The 20794-nt window shown below is 36.0% G+C and overlaps 1 protein-coding gene across 1 annotated transcript in view; it reads left to right on the top strand.

Annotated features, from left to right (window-relative positions):
- The window catches only part of TRPM7 (transient receptor potential cation channel subfamily M member 7), a 56013-nt gene that overhangs the window by 30890 nt on the left and 4329 nt on the right, over positions 1-20794 (top strand). Inside the window, exons 10-34 of the mRNA XM_054387714.1 lie at positions 357-429; positions 706-806; positions 1713-1847; positions 2704-2757; positions 3288-3428; positions 4003-4137; positions 4760-5040; positions 5546-5774; positions 6967-7122; positions 7265-7408; positions 8103-8231; positions 9036-9320; positions 10276-10450; positions 10954-11086; positions 11794-11978; positions 12813-12945; positions 13408-14123; positions 16206-16282; positions 17129-17188; positions 18585-18666; positions 19047-19117; positions 19399-19436; positions 20129-20154; positions 20416-20466; positions 20550-20615. Coding sequence (XP_054243689.1) covers positions 357-429; positions 706-806; positions 1713-1847; positions 2704-2757; positions 3288-3428; positions 4003-4137; positions 4760-5040; positions 5546-5774; positions 6967-7122; positions 7265-7408; positions 8103-8231; positions 9036-9320; positions 10276-10450; positions 10954-11086; positions 11794-11978; positions 12813-12945; positions 13408-14123; positions 16206-16282; positions 17129-17188; positions 18585-18666; positions 19047-19117; positions 19399-19436; positions 20129-20154; positions 20416-20466; positions 20550-20615 — 3676 coding nt within the window. The remainder of the gene's footprint in view (positions 1-356; positions 430-705; positions 807-1712; positions 1848-2703; positions 2758-3287; positions 3429-4002; positions 4138-4759; positions 5041-5545; positions 5775-6966; positions 7123-7264; positions 7409-8102; positions 8232-9035; positions 9321-10275; positions 10451-10953; positions 11087-11793; positions 11979-12812; positions 12946-13407; positions 14124-16205; positions 16283-17128; positions 17189-18584; positions 18667-19046; positions 19118-19398; positions 19437-20128; positions 20155-20415; positions 20467-20549; positions 20616-20794) is intronic.

The raw sequence follows: 20794 nt of genomic DNA on the forward strand, positions 1-20794 counted from the left end.
GGCAGATTGATTTCATAATCTGTAATGAACTGGAGGGACAAGCAGAATACTGTGGGCTGTTTATAGACAATAAAGAATTGTAGTAATAGTGGCAAAAGAAGTTCAAATTAATAGAGTGTAAAGAGTTTCTACTATGCTTTTTGTAGTAAAAGATTCTCTTGTGTGGCACATAAATTAGGGAAACAAAACAATAGCAGAGTAAAGGGAAGTTTAAATTGAGCATAGTCCTAAATTGCATCAAAGATAGAGCAATTTTTAAAATGTATTTGAATTCCTGATGTTGAAGACTGGAAAGAATCACCTTTGCCTGATAATAACTTTAAAAAATGTTGTCCCAATTTTATCCTTTTGGACAGATTACAGTTTTTCACATTGGGTCAGATGAACATCAGGATGTTGACGTTGCAATACTTACAGCATTGTTAAAAGGTGAGACTTTTCACTTGAAGAGCATTTGGAACCCCCAGCTCTCATTGTCTAGGATTTATGATAGATTATTTGTAACATTCTATAATCTGTAAGAATCTTCCAGTTTTAAGCAAGTAATTACTATGTATTCTCATCATGTAATACAATAATGTGTCATAAATGATAAAATGTACTGTAACATTGTGGTAGGATTGCTTCATTTGGCTTTTCTAGGAAGCAAGAATGTTTGCTGTCTTATTTCAATGAATGTAATTGTTTTTGGTTTTGCTTCTTAAGGCACGAATGCATCTGCATTTGACCAGCTTGTTCTTACACTTGCGTGGGATAGAGTCGACATAGCCAAAAATCATGTTTTTGTTTATGGGCAACAATGGCTGGTATGTAATGATCTGGAATCAGCAGAACACTATTTTCTAAAGGAGAGAAACTCATCTTACTGTGAAGAAAGAATCTTTTGACTTTTATAGAGAGCAACTGTAGAATACTCACACAATTATTTTGAGGACAGTAATTTTTGCATAATGCATAGTCCTGCAGCTGGTTTGCTATTGTGTAGTTGAAAATGGTCTAAAAAACTTCAGCAATTGCTCAGTGTTCTGATTGAGGGGAGAAAAGACATTTCAAAAAAAGGAAGCTAAATTCATGCCAATCAGATGCTCTTTCTTTTTCACAGTTGCATGGTCACAGGATGCTCTTAAGAAGCCTCTAGTAAAATGCCCTGTTGGCATCACTGCAGTGCCTTCTGAGGAGGAGGACAAAATGTCTGTTTCTTACAGTTTGCAGATTAATTTGAAAACTACATTGTACATCTTGCCTTTTTCCCAGATTACTGTGAAAGTAAAATCTTACATAACTGTGCAATTAAAAGTACATAGTGTAAGACTTGTTGATAGCAATGATGGTTCTGAGCATTTGTCTTTGAAGCAAATTGTGCTTTAAGTATTTTGTGCCTTTTGTGTTTTATCCAGTACCAATCTATGAGAACAGGTTGACTGTGTTAAACTAAATGCCTGCTTAGCCCCATGTATGTGTCAGTAGGAGATACGTAGGGAAGAGTAAAAGACTTGATGATGAAGTCTTCAGAATATTCCTTCATCCTGTAATTGTGTGAAGTTCAGGGGATTTTCTGACCCAAGGGTGACATGTTTGTATTTATAAGCTCAGAAGGTTTCCCCAGCCCTATAAATGAATGAGGCTGATGTGTAATCCAAGTACCCTTACTATCATGATACCCTCTTGTGCCACTTCTCTCCAGGCACTACCTTGTTAATTATTTGTTGTAGGTGGGCTCTCTGGAACAGGCTATGTTGGATGCCCTTGTGATGGATAGAGTTGCATTTGTGAAACTTCTGATTGAAAATGGAGTAAGCATGCACAAATTTCTTACAATTCCCAGGCTGGAAGAACTTTATAACACAGTAAGTAAATAATTGATTTTTAAGCTACTCTTAGAATAGCTTTTTAGTTCCTCACTGTGTTGTATACTGGGTCATGTGCACTAGACTGAAGGCTGTGGGTGTTGATAGGGAAGACTCCCTCACAAGCAGTTAACAGCTGCTGTCTGACTGTGTTGTGTGCCACAGCTGCTTTGTGGCTCTCCAGAAATTATACCAGAAATAGATGAACATGTTGCTGACAAACTATGTATGATGTTTGGGATAGATCGAGGGAAAATTCTACAATTTTCCCTCGATCTATCCCAAATATCAGACAGTAGCCTTGTTGTGGAATGTAACAAATGTGTAAATGACAGAGGGGAAGAGAAGAAGAAAAACCCAGATGATGAAACTTGTGCACAAAATATTAAGTCCATAGATAGTATTGTTAGGGCTTCATAAGGTGAAGAAAAATCCACTTTGGTAAAAAGAGGGAAAATTCAGACTAGAAATTTAATGAGTAAGGAAGCTTTTACTATGGATCCTTCAATAATATAAATGTAAATATCAGTTTGTGTGTGGTCCTTTAAATTGAAATATGTATTTGTTAAAACTTGTCTATGACTATTATATTTTAATGATATAAAAAAATTCCATAATGCTCCTGTTTCTGTTAGCTTTTTTGGTTTTGTTTTTTGTGGGTTTGTTCTGTTTTGTTTTGTTGGTAGTTTGAAGTAATTGCATTGCCACAGTTTGTTTAAAAACTAGGAATTAAAAGAAATCAATTCATTTGGAGCCAACATGCACAAGTATTTGGCATCTACTGTAGTCTTCTCATGCTGTCAGCAAACTCTAAATTTCTCATTTAAATTTTTCCTCCCCCTTCTTTTTTATAAAGAAACAAGGCCCAACTAACCCAACGCTCTTCCATCTTGTTCGAGATGTCAAACAGGTATGATGTAAACAGAAAAATCTCTTAAACTAGCAATGGTAATTTTTTTTACTGATTTCTTGTGTTTGATTATTAATTTAATCTCAGTTTTCTTAATTAAATTTTATTGCAAATAAGAAGTTACCTCTGCAGACATTCTGCATGCTTAGTGCTCTGCTGCCAGAAGTATGTTAAATTTGAAAAATGTTGGCTGTTCCACCTTACTTGGAATTGTTTTGCTTTTCGGGGGGTTCAAAGTTGATACATCCAGGAGTATTTTTTGGCTGTTCAAGTAGTAGACAAAACCCCCACATTGCCACCTCCACTGCAACTGAGTGAACATCCACCCTGATAAGGGAGGTCATACAGAAAATAAGTTATAACATTGTCTTTTTTGAAACTGATATTGAGCCTTGTAGATGTTGGCATTTTTTTTAATCATGAAAGCTTTAATTTATTTTTAGTTAAAGCTGTGATGGAACATGTAGAAACACTCCAAACAAGTTCAAGATTATAATTTCAAAAGCTAAAAATACTTCTTGTGTTCTTAGGGAAATCTGCCTCCAGGATATAAAATCAACCTAATTGATGTGGGACTGGTTATTGAATATCTGATGGGAGGAACCTATAGATGCACCTATACACGAAAACGCTTCAGAGCTGTATACAACAGTCTCAGTGGGAACAATCGGGTATGTGGCAGTGGGTAACAGGACATGCTGATTCATGGGTTCTTAATTAGAACAAACCTGTGTGTTTTGGAGAATTGGATCCACACTGCTTTGTCCTTCTTGTCAAAGGTGATAATGAAGTCTCTGAGGGCAGCTGGTAGCTGTTTTGAAACTGAGGACAAACCAAAGATTTTGTTCTCCTGCTTCTTATTCCAGCGCATCTAAATATCTCCTGTTATACCAACTTTTCCTACTGACAGAGGAATGGGTATTAAACGTGCTGATTGGGATAGAGATATCTTAGCTCCTTGTAAAATAGTAGGTGTAGCTGTCTGCTTTGTTACTTCTTAAAAAAAAAAAAAAAAACCAAAACCAAAACCAAAGCCAAACAAAAAACCCCACCAAAACAAAGAGCTTATTAAATATCCATCAGAAAACTCTTGTTGCTATTATCCAAGCTCATCAGTGTTTCAGTGACAAAGTGACTGTTTAATTGGTCAACAAATTATCTAGCTATAAATAGGTGACTTTATAATGTGTAGTAGGTAAGAGTAAAGAAATCAAACCAAACGCCTTCCTCTTACTGTTGTTGCAGCGATCAGGACGAAATCCTTCCAGCACTACTCCTCAGATGTGTAAAAGCCATGAGTCTTTTGGTAACAGGGCAGACAAGAAAGAAAAGATGCGCCATAATCACTTCATCAAGACAGCGCAGCCGTACAAACCAAAGGTATGGATGTGGCAGGGGAACATTGTGGAGGTGATTTGAAACAGTTAAGAGTGGAGAACCTGGTTCAAATCCAAGTGCTACCACAGTGTGAGTAGCAGTAGTTCTACCGGCTTTTGGTCAAGCCGGAATTTCGGCCTTGCTTTTGTACTTGTCTATGAACTGTCCAGCGTGCTCACAGGATTCTGTGCAGTGTTTATCTTTCTGTATAGTAGTCTGCTGGACAACCTCTGATGTGTTCTAGCAATGATGGGGAGGCTCACATTGCTTTTGTAAATGGAACAAGATTTAGCCATGTGTTACTGTAATTGGTATCCATGAGTTTCCTTATTTGTATGTAGGTATATTAGTTACTGCACTCTTTTTGATCTATAAATCAAAATAATTCAGTCTTCCAGTTAATTAAATTCATTGGACTCAACAGAATTTTTTTGAACAAAAGTTCCAACTTCTTTTCAGGTCTTCAGAAATTCTTTTTTTTTTTTTCTTTTAAAAATGATATATAGCTTGATTTTTTTTTTTTTATTTTTTTTTTTTTTTTTTGGATCACACAGCATTTTATTTCAAGTTCTGTAAGAACCTGGTTTACAGATTTAAAATGTAACTTTCTGATTTTATTTTAAAGATTGACACTGGTGCAGAAGAGGGAAAAAAGAAAAGAACCAAAGATGAAATAGTAGACATAGATGATCCTGAAACAAGACGTTTTGCTTATCCTCTCAATGAGCTATTGCTTTGGGCAGTGTTAATGAAGAGGCAGAAGATGGCCCTTTTCTTCTGGCAGCATGGGGAGGAGTCCATGGCAAAAGCCTTAGTTGCTTGCAAAGTGTATCGTTCAATGGCATATGAAGCAAAACAAAGTGACCTTGTAGATGATACTTCAGAAGAACTGAAACAGTATTCCAAGTAAATAACATTTATATTGTTATTATTGTAATTTACAGTGAAAGTAGTGGGCTATATATGAACAAAGCACGAACTGTTCCATTAGTTCACTTGAAGACAATTCCTTTCTGCAAAAAGAATTAAGTGGCATTCTAACAGAAGTTTTATATTAGATACTGTTCTCTCTTGAGAGCTGTTACAAGTAATGATTTATAGTTACATTAAAATGACACTTAATATGCCATTTACTTACTTTCATGTAATGATACACCATTAGTTACTTCCATGTGATTTCCTTGCATGTTTTAACAGCTGTTTGCAACCTGCATATGTTTTAATAGCAGTCACAGATTCACACATTGTAGTTACAAATTGCTGTACACAGTATGTCTGTACAGAAGGGAATGGCAACAGTGCCTTTCAGTTTATACCACTGGGAGTTTAATTGTACAAGAAAATTCAACTTAAACACAAGGTCTTTTCTCTAGATCGTAAATTTTGTTCTGTTGTTTTTCCTTCGTTCTAGTGAGTTTGGTCAACTTGCAGTTGAACTGTTAGAACAGTCCTTCCGACAAGATGAAACTATGGCAATGAAATTACTAACCTACGAGCTTAAAAACTGGAGCAATTCAACTTGTCTGAAGCTAGCAGTGTCGTCAAGGCTTCGTCCCTTTGTGGCACATACTTGTACACAGATGTTGTTATCAGATATGTGGATGGGAAGGCTGAATATGAGGAAGAATTCATGGTACAAAGTAAGCGTTGTCACAGTTTGGTGGTGTACAAAGTAGAATTTGTTTAAGTGGAGGGAAAGCATGTGTTTAAATGCTATTAGTGTTAAGCTTTCACAGCTGTAGCTTATGTTATGAAATCATGTTAAACAGTCTCATGTACCCTTAAAAAATGTATTTATCATAAACTCTTCTTTTGACACTCTATTATCTTTTCAAATAAGGTACAGAAATATAGAAGGCAAAAACCAGGCAAGTAGCCTTTACTCGAAGGCTTAAAGAGATCATGTGAATACTAATCCACTACTAAAATCATAGTGGTGAAAAACCTTAACAGGCAGAAAACCTGCCGTAAGAATGTAGTTTCGTTTTGGCTTTTACAGGTGGCATAAGATTTATGTAGAAAAGCCTTGTGTGTATCCTTTTGCTAACCAAGCAAAAGCAGAGCACAGAATGGAACCAGGGTGGGCAAATTTGGGATAGGATTTCCAGTGGTGCCTTTTTGGATACAGATCAACAGAGCCAAAATGGGAGTTGTGTATTTCTTTGAGGTGGTGTACCGAAATGTAATTATTGCTAGGAACATAATGAAAAAATCCAAACCAAAACAACTTTCCTACAAAATACCTACAGGCATCATTTAACTTGTGACCTACTAACATCCTTTTTCATAACTCATTAACCATTTTCCTGCTTGCTCTGTAACAGTCTAATGACAATAAATAGCTTTCAGTTTATTCTTTGTCCATACCTTGGCTCATTTCTCTACCATAATTTGAAGAAAACCCCTAAAACAAACAAAACGTTCCGTTCTCTTCCTCTCCCCAACAGAATACAACCTCCACTTCTATATGTTTTTTCAGTATACCTGGATAGTGCACAGTTTCAGAGTTTCTGGAAGTGGATTAAAGAACAGTGTAAACAGAACACTGAATCTTCAGGCTAAGGGTGCATCCTTTCTAGTGGCTTTGAATTTTGGAATTTGTTGTTGAATTTTCATTTTTATTTTCTTCCCCCCTATGTCTTCAAGGCACACTCTTAGCCTCTTATGTGTGTATATAAGTAATAACAACTAATAATTTTCTAAGTTTTTTTTCCTTAGTAACAAACAAATGACATTTGGATAATGTATTTTCAGAGCATTTTTCTATATTGATATATTCTGATAGTTTACTGTACCTGTGAACTATTTACATCTACTCCTTGTCTTTTCCAGGTGATACTGAGTATTTTACTCCCTCCTGCTATACTGCTGTTGGAGTACAAGACCAAGGCTGAAATGTCACATATTCCTCAATCTCAAGATGCACATCAAATGGCAATGGATGATAGTGAAAACAACTTCCAGAATGCAGCAGACGAAATACCTATGGTAATGTGGGGCAAGGAGAGATATTAAAACCAGAGTAAACTTAGAATAAACAATTACATTTTTAAAATCAAAGCAAGAGTTAAAATGAGTGTCCAAAAGCATATATTTTTGCATGTGAAGTTTAGCTGTCCTTTCATTTTAGGAGGTGTTTAAAGAAGTAAGGATCTTGGACAGTACTCTAGAAAAGCATGATATGGAGACTCCAGCAAAACCTAAAAGACTTCCAATTACACAGAAGTTTTATGCATTTTATCACGCACCAATTGTGAAGTTCTGGTTCAACACGGTGAGTTTCCTTCCGTGTTATGTGTGTTTTGTTTGCAAATCTGATGTGGATTTTTGGGGTTCTTTCCCCAACACATAGCTCAGTGACCTGGATCAAAGTTTAAGCACTCTTTTTAAAAACAAACCAGCACCCCCTTAACTTGCTAAGTTGGAAATGAGATGTACTTGATTTTGACAAACTGCATATGCACACATACATTTGAGAAATACTTTTTGTTGGTGTTTTTGGTTGGTGGGTTTTTGTTTGATTTTTTTTTTTTTTTGTGTGTGTGTTTTGTGGTTTGGTTAGTTGTTTGGTTTTTTAAAAGAGATTTATTAGCATGCAAATTTTTATTCTGACCTGAGCAGTTAATGTTATCAGTTGCTAGCAGGGATTCTATAGTCATTTATTAGGCTAAAGTGTTCATGTACAGATTTATTTTAATTGCTGCAAAAGAAACCGAATTTTGTATCAAAGGAGACATAACTGTAATAAGAATGAAGCTTTGCTAACAATAAATAGCTCATTACAGCTATTTTTCCTCTTCTAAGAAAATGTTTGTATTCCCTTATTAAATAACAACTTCTCTGCTTAAATGGGTAAATACAGTACTGTAATCCCACTTGAAGCTTTTATTGTGTACCACATCAAAAGATTGCATGCACTTCTGTAAAGAAGTAATTCTATGTATAATTTCCATTGTTTTTATTTCTAGTTGGCTTACTTGGGATTCCTTATGCTCTACACATTTGTGGTTCTTGTGAAAATGGAAGAGTTGCCATCTGTTCAAGAGTGGATTGTTATTGCTTACATTTTCACATCAGCAATTGAGAAAATTCGTGAGGTATGCCTATAGTAATCTGTCATTTGAGTTGGGTTTTGTTGGTTTGTTTTGGTGGGGTTTTGGGGGTGTTGGTTGGTTTGGTTTTGTTTGTTGTGGGGTTTTATTATTAGTATTTTTTCTTTTTGTCAATTAAAACAGTACGCTTTATAAAAGCCACTTATAAACAGGATTGCCTAAGAGACTTCAAGCATCAGAGTGCATGATGCAATGTCTTTACCTTAAACTTTGGCATAGACTGCTAATTTCAAGACCAGTGTTATTTGGCCTACTTGATATTTGCTTACTTTTTTTATGTTTCCAATGGGGAAGAGATGGAGATCTGTAAAAAGGAGATGGAATTTTTTTCCCCCTTCTAAATGTCAAGGAAATAATAATGACATCCTGGTCTCTTTTCTTTTCTCCCCCCTCTTCCCCCCGCCAATGTCACCCTGCAAAAGTTTGGTGAGTTGGCTTGGTTTGGCTTGGGTTTGGTTGTTGTGGGGGTTTTGGTTTGGTTTTGGGTTTTTTTGTATCTGTAGCTCACTGTCATTTTTTGTAACAGTAAATGCCTTAAAAGGAAAACAATATCAAAAAAGAATCCAAATCTCAAATACCTCCATAAATTGTTTGGATGGAAGGAAACTTGTATCCTTGTCCTTGTGGTGAAGGTGATGCAGTTAAATCCTGATTTTGATTTCTCAGTGTAAACCAGATTACCCATTTTGAACAGATACTTTATTTTTGCAAGTATAAAAATGTTAGTGATTCCTGTATTTCAGTGTGTAAAGTAAAAGTGAGCAGACCTGACTTCTCTTTTTATTGCAGATTTTTATGTCAGAAGCTGGGAAGATAAATCAGAAGATTAAAGTGTGGTTCAGTGATTACTTCAATATCAGTGACACAGTTGCCATTGTCACTTTCTTCATCGGGTTTGCATTAAGATTTGGAGCAAAGGGGAGTTTTGGTGAAAACACTTACAGAGAAAATTATGTCTTTGTTGCTGGAAGAATAACCTATTGTCTCAATATCATTTTTTGGTATGTGCGATTACTGGATTTCCTAGCTGTAAATCAGCAGGCTGGCCCTTATGTTATGATGATTGGGAAAATGGTAAGTACTACTTTGTCAGTGGATTTTTTTTCCCAACTGAAATATGTTTTTTCTTACTGCATCCATTTGCAACTTGTCTTAAAATTTTATTTGGAAAAAAGATTGCTTATCCTGGTGAGATATGTCAGCAACTCAGTGTTCAGAATTAGCTAGCTGCAACACAGCTGGATGTGTTTAGAAAAGAAGGTTAGGAGGTTTCCTCTGTTCTGGAGTTTTCTCTGTCATAGATCTGTAAAAAGCTGGCAAATCATCCTTCTTCTGTCTGTTTTCTTTTAGATGTCAAGAGACTTGAATGAATAAAAGGATGCCTTTCTTTCTTGATTTATCTAGCATTGCTTCCCTTTTGAATGAGATTTATTTATAGTCTTCTCACAGAAAAGTACTCAAATTTAAAAATAGATTACTATCAGTGAGTAAATATTGAAAAACGTATTAAGACTTGAGAACTGTATATATAAAGGTGGAAAGGGTGTTTATTTTATTCCCCCAGAAAATGGTCCTACAAAGTTGAATCCTTTGAAATTAAGGCATCAAGTCGCTCATTTCTCACTTTCATTTCTTCCAAGAGGCGTATGGTTCTGTGTTTCAGCCCTTGAAAAACTACCTCTGCATTTTGTGCAGTTATTAAGTGTATTCAGGAAGAAATATTTCTCCTTGTGAGCTGATGCTTATTCACATAATCGATATTTGAATTACAAAGGAAAGAGTCTCCATTCCCTTTGGTCAAGGATACTGAACACCTTGTAAGAAAGGACAGGGAGAAACCCCAAATTTTTCTTACAAGGTTTGTTATTTAGGAAAGTTTTCTGACTGAAATCTAAATTTCCTGAACTTTCTTCCATATGTAATACATAGAATTCATCAAGCTTTCACTGTCACTGCAAAAGAGTTGAAAGTTGTGAAATCGTAGTTTTGACCTTGTGGGATAATTGCCTTTTTTTGTTGTCGTTAATAGGTGGCCAACATGTTTTACATTGTGGTGATTATGGCGCTGGTACTGCTTAGTTTTGGTGTTCCCAGGAAGGCAATATTGTATCCTGATGAAGCACCCTCTTGGACTCTAGCCAGAGATATTGTGTTTCATCCATACTGGATGATTTTTGGTGAAGTGTATGCCTATGAAATTGATGGTAAGACACTGCAATTATGAAGCTAGTAAGGAGAAAATTTTCTCAAGGTCTTAGAAATTCTAATTTTATTAAATTAAATGCCCAATATTGTTGACATTTGATTCCATTAATTGGATTATCCCTTCTCTGTGGGCTGCAAGTGGATAACTTCCTGACTTGACTTTTCCATTATCTTTTATAAAGCTCAAGTGACCTAGAATAAAGACTCTTAATCTCAGTCTATCACAAGGCATAATTTTGGAATTTCCCCACAGCTGTCATGATAAAATTTTAGCTCTGGTTGTGTATTGTGCTTTTTAAAAACCCAGTAGTTTGATTATACTACAGTATTAAACTGTCTGCTAGATTTTTTTACTATATTCCTAAGTGCATGGAGACATTTTGAACTGCAGAACCTGTACATGATAGTTGATTGTTGCAATGCTTATTAAGTGATCTTTTTTATTTTTCTAAACAGTTGTATGTATTTCCTCTGTATCTTTTTTTTTTCCCCTCCCACATAGTATGTGCAAACAATTCTGATGAAAAAGTTGCTCATCTCTGTGGCCCAGGAACATGGCTGACCCCATTTCTTCAAGCTGTCTACCTCTTTGTACAGTACATAATTATGGTTAATCTTCTTATTGCATTTTTCAAGTAAGTATATGGAAGTTGTTAAGTTTTGCTGATCCTTTGATAATTTTGTATTTCACTGCAATAAGATGACAGAATAAGAACTGATGCTGGTTCAGAAGAATGTCTGTTTTTCAGAGAACAATCTTGTTTCTTCATCTGTGTGTTGACTTTTGTTCTTAAATTCGTTTAACATTCTCTAGTTGATGGAGATGAATTGTAGTAGGATATAAATTTTTACAGTTCTCTACAAGCATTTGATTTATAGGATAGCTCAGTAACAATGAAGAAGGGCATGCTGCAGCATTAATGTTACCTGATCTAAAAATCTGAGTTGAGGTAGATTTCCTCCCCCCCCCCCAAACTTGAAATTGGATCTCCATGTGATGTGTTTCTGAGGAAAGTTAGTGAGATGTTACCGGATGAGATAACTTTTTTTTAAACTATCTCCTTGTTTTGGATCATAATGTTATCTTGAATGTATTTCTGACTTCCACTAAAATGATACTGCAGTAAAAACAAGTATGCTTTTGTGTCTATCATCTCAACTAGCTTCAGAATTGTTATCAAAGTGTTTTTAAACAAAACAAAACAAAAAACAACCAAACAAAAAACCCCCAAACACAAAAGTAAAAACCTCCAGACAAGAAAACAATCCCAAACACCACCCACTGCCAGCCCCCTAAAACCCACCTCAATGTGTTAATGTTTTTTTTTTTTTTTCCTTTCAGCAACGTGTATTTACAAGTCAAGGCAATTTCAAACATTGTGTGGAAGTATCAACGCTATCATTTCATTATGGCCTACCATGAAAAACCTGTTCTGCCTCCACCACTTATTATTCTTAGCCACATGGCTTCCCTGTTCTGTTGTATATGTAAAAGAAGAAAGACAGACAAGACTTCAGATGGGCCAAGTATGAATCCTTATTATCCAAAAAATTACAGAATCATAGAATCATCAACTTTTAAAAAATGTGATTAAAGCAGACTATCAGGGAAACGCTATGTTGTTGCGTATAATAATATATATGGGTGTTTGCTTTTAAGAATATAATACATCCTCAAAAAAGTTGAAATAGGTCTTTGTTTTCCATGCTTTTAATATTCATAAATTCATAGAATGGTTTGGGTTGGAAGGGACCTTAAAGATCATGTAGTTCTGAATGCCCTACTGTGGGCAGGGACACCTCCCACTAGACCAGGCTGTTCAAGGCCTCTAATTCTCTTCAAGTCCCCAGTGTTTTTTTGAAAGGTGAAATGCATAACCCCTGGAAGTCTTCATTGAAACTAACTTAGGACAAAGCCAAACAAATGAATGAGGTTAGAATGCTGCTTAGTGTTAATGGAGAAAGAATTTTCTTTTCTGCAATACTTCTGTTCTTCCTGGAAAACCTTTGGAAATTTAAAAAGGTGGGGGAAAAGTGTTCCACAGATGTTAAATTTCCACTAAGGAATCTGTCTTCTGCCTCAAAAAAATGGGGGGTAGGGCACATAAAGAATGATAATATTGTTTACAGATCCTCTCAGAAGTAATTTTTGTTTTTTTTTTTTTTTAAGCAGAAATCTTTGACCTTTAACTTTTGAGAAAGGAAGGTTCTTAGGTGGCACTGTGATTTTATTTTTTGTTAATGTTTTGTTTTAATTTTTTGTTTTTAACACCCTTTGTGAAGTTTGTAAGTATTCGTTTTCAGCACCTGTGCTACTTCACCACATATCCATCTTCTTAACTCTGTTTAATCTCTCTTTAGAACTCTTCCTGACAGAAGAAGATCAAAAGAAACTTCATGATTTTGAAGAGCTCTGTGTTGAGATGTATTTCAATGAAAAGGATGATAAATTTCATTCGGGAAGTGAGGAAAGGATTCGAGTCACATTTGAACGGTAGAATATTTACAAATAAAACTTATGGATAGAGAAGCTTAGAACTTCTGCAGGTTTTTTAAATGTGCTTTAAGGAGGGTACTACGCAGATCAAGAAACTGTGCAGACTTTAAGTGATGTCTTTCCATTTCTGTACAGAAACATAATGTGATCTATGCTTCCTGATTTGTAGCAGCACTCAGTAAGATGGGGCAACACTGTTATTTTGTTTCTAATGATGTTTTAGTACACTGATGCATTTGAAAAAGTGCTGCAGGCCTTCCATTGATATGTATGTTAATCTTTTAAGTCAAAAGATAATACAAATGTATTATAAATCTAGTTGAATACTATAGTGTATGCTATCTTGACATTTCAGTGGGGTTTTATCCTTATTAAATGGGCAGAAAGAGATGCAGTGGTTTGTTTTGCATATTGAGAAAAATGCCTTTCATAGCTCCTTCCTACTTTGATTTTTCTTAGGGTGGAACAAATGTGCATTCAGATAAAGGAAGTTGGTGATCGTGTCAACTACATAAAACGGTCATTGCAGTCTTTAGATTCACAGATTGGCCACCTGCAGGATCTCTCCGCTTTAACTGTGGATACTCTGAAAACGCTGACTGCACAGAAAGCTTCAGAAGCTAGCAAGGTTCATAATGAAATCACACGGGAATTGAGCATTTCAAAGCATTTGGCACAAAACCTCATTGAGGATGGCTCTCTAAGATCTTCTGTGTGGAAAAAGCATAGCATTGGAAATGTCTTTGGTTCTTTTCCACAAGGAGGCCTTGAAAGTAATAATGGTTTGCTCTGTAATATTGCTCTACGTGATGAAAAAGAAGTTCAACATAAGACAATTGGTCAGGAGTTAGCTCCAGTTCCCCGAAGAGAAGACATAAACTTTCAAGAGGCAGGTTCCTCAGGCAGTGCCTTATTTTCAAATGCTGTTTCTCCTCCAGAACTTCGCCAACGAATACAGGCTGCAGAGATCTCAAAGTCCACTAGTAAAAGTAGAAAATTAGGCAATTCATCCAACAGCATGCCACATGTAACATCCCCAACAGCTAAGTTTTTTGTTAGCACTCCATCTCGGCCCAGTTGCAAAAGTCAGCTGGATTCTTCAGCAAAGCATGAAGAGACTGCTTTCTCTAAGGCTACAGAAGGAGATAATAATGTAGAGTTTGGTGCATTTGTGGGTAAGTATAACAAAGTAGATTCTGAATGTCCTGAAGTCATTATTAGCTGCTCTTATCCTCTCGCTTCTGGCTCTGCTTGCCTTGCTTTCACCCAACCTTGTGTTGAAAATGGAGGATACGTTAATTGTGGTTTTATTCATGATGAGAGTGACGCTAATGATAACTACAGCTGCAGAGTTGACAAATGTGATCACCAGTTCTCTGTCAGCTTAACGAAGAACAGCCCCAAAATGAAGTTCTCTTTGTCAACTGGCGACTTGACATCAACAGTCAGCTGCAGCGGCTTACGTGGAAAATTGAATATTAAAGATGAACTTTCCAAAAGTCAACATGTCTATGCAATGGAACTACAAACCCAAGATTTATGTTCTAACATCCTTATGGGACTACTTCATAAACTGTGGACCAAATCTAAGCCACAAGGTTTGACTTATCAAGAATTGTATAGTATTTTGGGTGTATTCCGGTTGCAGGTGACTTTATTCTACCATTTTGCTCTGCTTTTTTTTTTTTTTTTTTTTTGCTTTTAACATCTCTAATTTCCCTGTGTTGCTTGAATGTTTTTAACTTAATTTACCATTTCTTTATAATTCTGTCATATAGACAATATTTTTCTGAAAAACGTTAGCCAGTTGTTGAATAGTTTTGTGCAATTAGCAGCTCTACAACTCGGTGCAGGCATTATAGACAAACTTTTTTGTGCCTCGTTACAAAGCTCCTACCTTGTCGTGGCATAAATCAAAAATATTGTCTATTTCTCAATGTAATTACAGAAGACTTCTTAAGCTGATGGAATCCTGGACAAATATCTTTGTGGTATCTATCTGTGTCAAGCCTGAGGGATCCTCCTATGTTTCTAAACACTGTTAAAACACTGGGATCTTCCACTGTTGCGTAGGCTAACGTATCTTTTGACAGTCATTTTGGAAGCTTCCAAAATCCTCCTACTAAATACAGCATTATGCCTCCTCTAAAGTTTTGCTTAAAAGCAAAAAGGTGTGCGTTTTTGGTTAGTCACCTCCATATTTGAGCAGTAAAACAGTGGCAGATTCATCACAAAACACAGGTGTGGGTTTACTAACTGATTTCTGTAAACTAGATGATGGTCATGATCTGGAATTGTCAGGTTGTCTGCAGAGGTGTTGTCTTGCCTTAGTTCAGGGATGTCTCAGTGTTTTCCAAAGGTTTGTTGAGGATGTAAAAATTTAAATATTTAGACAAGGGTTTATTCTACTGCTCTGAAATTTGGAGTTCTAAGAAGTTCCCTACATGCACTAGCATTTTTAGATTCATGTATGCATGGCAAGCACATCTACACATTTGTACAGGGAGTAGCAATTTGTTTATAATTTCCTCATGGTTTAAGCAAAGAATACTTTTTTTTAGATACAGAAAGCAAGACTAAACAAAAAATGGACAGTGATTGTATAACTCTTACTAATCTTTGAATGTACTTCACCACTAATAACTTTGACTACTAACTATACTTATTTTACTGGAGCCAAATTTTTTGTATATGGTCTCTTGACGTCTCTAGCATTTAGAAAATACTTTTCATTCTCCCTGTTCACACTTCATAAACCTTGTGATGCAGTGCAGCTTTCCATTGTGAAGCCAAGTAGATTTTCATTCATTACAAAGCCATATGCTTGGTAAAATTGTAAAAAAAAAAAAGGTTTTTTACAACTTGGAGGATGAAGGGTATATTGTAAAAGCTATCTCAAGGAAACTGTCTGCTTTTCCTTCATTTGGTCACACACACATAAAAATTCTGTAATTCAGACTGTCTTGTTTCTTTCACATGAGGAGCATATGCTTGACCAAAATTTTAAAATGTTAGTTTTACTTTCTGAGTTGTGGTAATCCACTCTTTAATGTGGGAAAAGCAGTAGTTTCATATTAATATTTTGTTACACTGACCTTCATGTCAGTGTTCTGTAAATTATTCTGTAGTGCAAACAGGCACGCAGAACTTAGATGGCTTGTAACTCTTTGCTATGGTGATGCAAACTGTTGGCATGGTCAGAACATTGGAGGTCGCCTTTGATTTTGAATTCTCTTTTTGAATTCACTGTGTCAAAGGTCACAGAGACAGCATGGAGTTAACGCGGTTTAAAGAGGCAGCAAGCAAAATTAAAGAAAGAAGTGCTGATATCGAGGTAAGTATGGAAGGCTTTCTGTCAAACATCTTAATGGGGGATTTTTTTTTTTTTTTTAATGTATAACTGTAGTTTCTCGATATGTTTTGAACAAGTCATAAGAGCAAATATAATTAAAGAACTTGCAAAATGCAGCCTGGAAGGAATGCGATCTGGTTTGTGATTTAAACCAAGTAAAATGCAGTGAAAACTCCTGCAACCTTCAGTACACACCAAGTCCTTCATAACGTGGCACTAATGAAATGTTAAACAGGATCTGATGTAATGAAAGCTGTGAATTGAGATAAAATTATGTATCACATAATTAGTGTGTAGTGAAACATTTGAGGCTCACAAATGTAAAGATTAGTATTTTGGAGGATTTTGGTGACCTTCCATGATGTTTTATAGGGAAAGGTGATAGCGTATAGTGTGTTTTTAAAGTGACAAAAACTGTTCATCGTGCTTCTGAGAGGAAAAGACCTTTCTAATAAAGTTGTCATGAACTGAAATGATGCAGAATTTTAATTTTATTAAAGTATAATAAAAATAACTACATGCAGAGTGATTAATCATAACAAACCCATCCTCCAAGTGCAAAAGTATGTATAAAAAAAATCACATTTTCTCACTATAACTGTTAAAGATAAGTTAGTAAATAAAAGTTAAAATTTGCAGTTACCCCTTATTTGGTGGAGAATCTGCCTTGAGGCATTATGACCATTTGCAATGTCTGTATTTGGTTGAGTGGACTTCCTGAAAACTACAATGTATGACCAAAAAGCTTGCTGTTTGTGTGTTTATTTTTGGCTTTTTTTTTTTTTTTGCAATAACGTTTACAGTTTACATCGGTTTATTTTTTAATAGGAGCAACAGGAAGACTTCAAAAAAGCTATATTGGAGGGCATGGACACAACCAGACTTCAAGTAAGTAAAGAATACTTCCATTTACTAGAGGCATTATTTTCACCACATACTGGATATATTCTTTACCATGAAGACAGGGAATTCTGTTTTCTTCTGTTATTATATGTAAGTAAAAACTGGTGATGATTTTAAAAAGGGGAGGATTAAAAATGGAAGTTGTACAGTTGAACCTTTGTACAAACTCATCAAGGAGACATTCAGCTCTAAGTCCTAATAGGTCCAGTGTTTGGTACTACTGGGATGCAGACTCCAGCAGCATTTCCAGATAGTACTACTGTTCTTAAACCCTGAGTAATAAAGTTGTCCCATCTTAACTGGTAGGACTGTTTTCATTCTTACCTTTCATGTAAACACTACAGTTATTGATTATAAGATGCTGAGAATCTAAGCTGACTGTAGAAATGCATATAGATCTAAAATCTTCAGAAGACACATTCTCTGAGTTGCATTCCAGTGAAGTACTCATGTTGAGGGATGTAAAGAAATAGTCTTGTGTGTGTATATGCACACAGACATACACACTAGATGTGCAAGTACAGATACACATTTTGGGCACAGATAGATACACACAGGGAGGGGGCTGTGTGTGTGTATGTGTTTAGGGGTCTATGTTTCCTAAGAGGTAAGGGTGAAATGTCCTAACTATTAAAAAATCTTGGAATCTAAAGCAGGACATTGCATTCCAGATTCATGATTCTGAAGAGTAAAAGAGGAGAATTTTTCCATCTTACTTAAATAGCCATTGGAATTAATAGGCTGGTCATGAGGAATGTTCCAGCCCTCTGCCAGTCTACATGTAACTAGTTTATGATGGAACTGCTTTTTTTTCTTCTTTGCAAAAGACAAAAGCTGGCCACGTCAGTAGATAATCCAGAGAATTTGTAATTATTATTAAAGAATACATCCATGAGGAACTTGCATTCATAAAATGTGGGGGTTTATGTGGCATGATATCATAGGATTTTATTTCTATTTTCAGTGGGTTGAAACAACATTAACTTCTACCAGAGCCACACTAAATTGATAGCTAGTAAAATGCACATGATGGGTCAGTGCTTATAGAGATCCAGTGTGATGTGTATTTCTGTAGTTTAGTGTGACATTTTCTTCAGAAGAAATGTTTCCGTGTGAGTCAGTAGGCTTAATGTGCACCTGAAAATATTAGAGCTGATGGTTATTGTGGAGAGCATTTTAATTGAATTCTGCACTCAGCTTTTACATTTCCGTACCTCATATTTGAGGTACATCCAGAATGACAGAAAACATTAAAAAAAAATCATAGATAGTCCTAGAAAAGAGAACTGGGCAGGTTGTATGTCAAGAGTAGTAGCTGAAAACAATGATAACAACGACTAATGATATGTGGTTGACTGTTTTGTTTTGTTGATTTTCATAGGGTCTTCAAAGTAACTGTGGTCTAAGACAATCTAGTTCTTGTGGTGGGTTTACTGACCCTCTGGGAGTCCATTCAGAACAAAGTAAGTGTGTCACCTTTTCAGGTGATCTAATTTTATGTCTAGATTGTCTTGATAATGCATATTCTAAGAAGATACCAAGAAAACACAAAAAGCATCTTGAAGTATTTTCATAGCTAGTGCTACTTGAATCTGTTCCTGTGGCTCGTTGTGGTTCTTCTAGTCATGCTGGCTTAATTCTGTTACACAGATGGCTAAATTCATAAAAATGTAAGTGATGTAGTCAGAACCCTGTTGGAAACTTGTACAGCTCAGATAGCTGTGCATCAGGCTTTTTTATGAGAGCCTCATTAAGCTGTCTAGATGCTCACTCTATTAGGAAATAGGCAAGTTAACAGCGACACGTACCATTCTTTGTCCAGTTACAAATCTTTCTTTTGTAGTATACAGCAAGAGCAGAAGGCCATCAAGTGAAGACCCTCAACAAGTAGACTCTAAAGCAGCCTTACTGACGGTTTGTATCTGCCTTTGTTGTTGTTGCTAAGCAGAACTAGAAACTGAAAAAATGAAGGAGAAGAAACTGATTGTAGGGAGAGTAACATTGGTTTATGCCTCAGTTATATTTGAGTCTTTTCGTTCAACTGCAGTTCAGTGCAGCTTGGCAAAGTATTTCCAATAAACAGGAAGTACTGCAGGGTCTTAAAACCCCCTTACCACTCCACCTGCTACTGAGTGGACTGTGTTTTGATTACAGAAATCAAACCTTACTTGTTTTTCCTCTGCTTTGTTTTAAAGGATTGGTTACAAGGTAGACCTTCAAATAGCGGTCAAATGTAAGTAAGCTTTTTACTAACTGAGCAATTTTTATTACTCTGTAGGTTGTTTCTCTTTTATTGTCATTGGCTATGGTGTTATTCAGTTGCATGTAATGAAAAAACAAGGTTTAAGGTTTGGTTAGGTTTTTTTCTAATAAATAACTGAATATGTTCCCTGGAATGCTGTGGCAGATTCTATTTAGATTAATGGGGTCACATGTCAGAGGCCAAAACACGCCCTTAAATGAAAATTACTTTGTTGACACTTATTAAGGACCTAGCTTCCTGGTAAAGGTCGTCACCCAACCTTGCAAACTGTAAACCTTCTCTGAAATTGCACAGAAGTTGCACTTGTGAACAATTATCCCCTGAGTTAGCTGTTCAAGCCATTACCTCGTAAATCTGATAACAGAAGGGTAAGCTGTTGTGAACAAGTTTTAATTAAAGCACCTCTGTGGGAATGAGTTCTTGTGATGCAAACTTTGCATAATGTGGTGCGTGACTTGGTGATAAAGTGTAGCTCTGAAAACATGAGCTTACTTAACAGCCTTCCATTACTGGTTTGTAATTAAGAAACCTGTACTGCCCCTGAAAAAATAGGATGGAAGTGGTAGGGTGAGATTAACAAGGTGACCTAAGATGATGTGTCAAAATCAGTGAATACAAAGTTTCTAAGAAGCAATGACTCTTGGTTTTGTGGCATTTCACAGGTCATCTGAAGAAGATGCACTGAATGGTAAGCTTGTTTCTGCTATAAACAAGATGGGAGCTTTCCATAAAAGCAGCTCTTTGGGGCTTTTTTTAATAAATAGTATGCCATTGAGCACTACATTATTTCCCACCCTGAGGTACTGAAGGGCTAAGCTTAGTAATGCGTTTTCTACACAGCAAATCATTTTCAAACTTGAAATACTTGGCAAGTGTCCTTTGCATTGTGTCAACTTTTAATACACAATGCAGGGAGCAATGTCTTGTGGGTTTTTTGGATCTCTTCCAGGCATCGCTTCTCCTTTCAAGCCTATCATGGATATAAATTACTATTACTCAGGTCAGTCTCTCTACTAATGTTCATATTTTTAGTTATGTTTATTAGATCCTTAAACTTCAACAAATGCTGTAATTTCCCTCTAGCTGTAGAAAGAAATAACTTGATGAGATTATCACAGAGTATTCCATTCACTCCTGTGCCTCCAAGAGGTAAGAATTTGTGCCTTCAAGAGGTAAGAATTGTACTTCTTGTGGCTGATTCAATATGGTCTTTTGGGGAAGACACCAAAAGTAGTCCCTGTACAAATTCTTTCCAATATAGAAAGATCAAGCCAAATTTAACAGCTGCTCACAGCAGGTGTGAAACTAAAGTCTTAGTCAACTAAAAA

This window comes from Indicator indicator, chromosome 16 (assembly GCF_027791375.1).
Source record: "Indicator indicator isolate 239-I01 chromosome 16, UM_Iind_1.1, whole genome shotgun sequence".
NCBI classification, from domain to species: Eukaryota; Metazoa; Chordata; class Aves; order Piciformes; family Indicatoridae; genus Indicator; species Indicator indicator.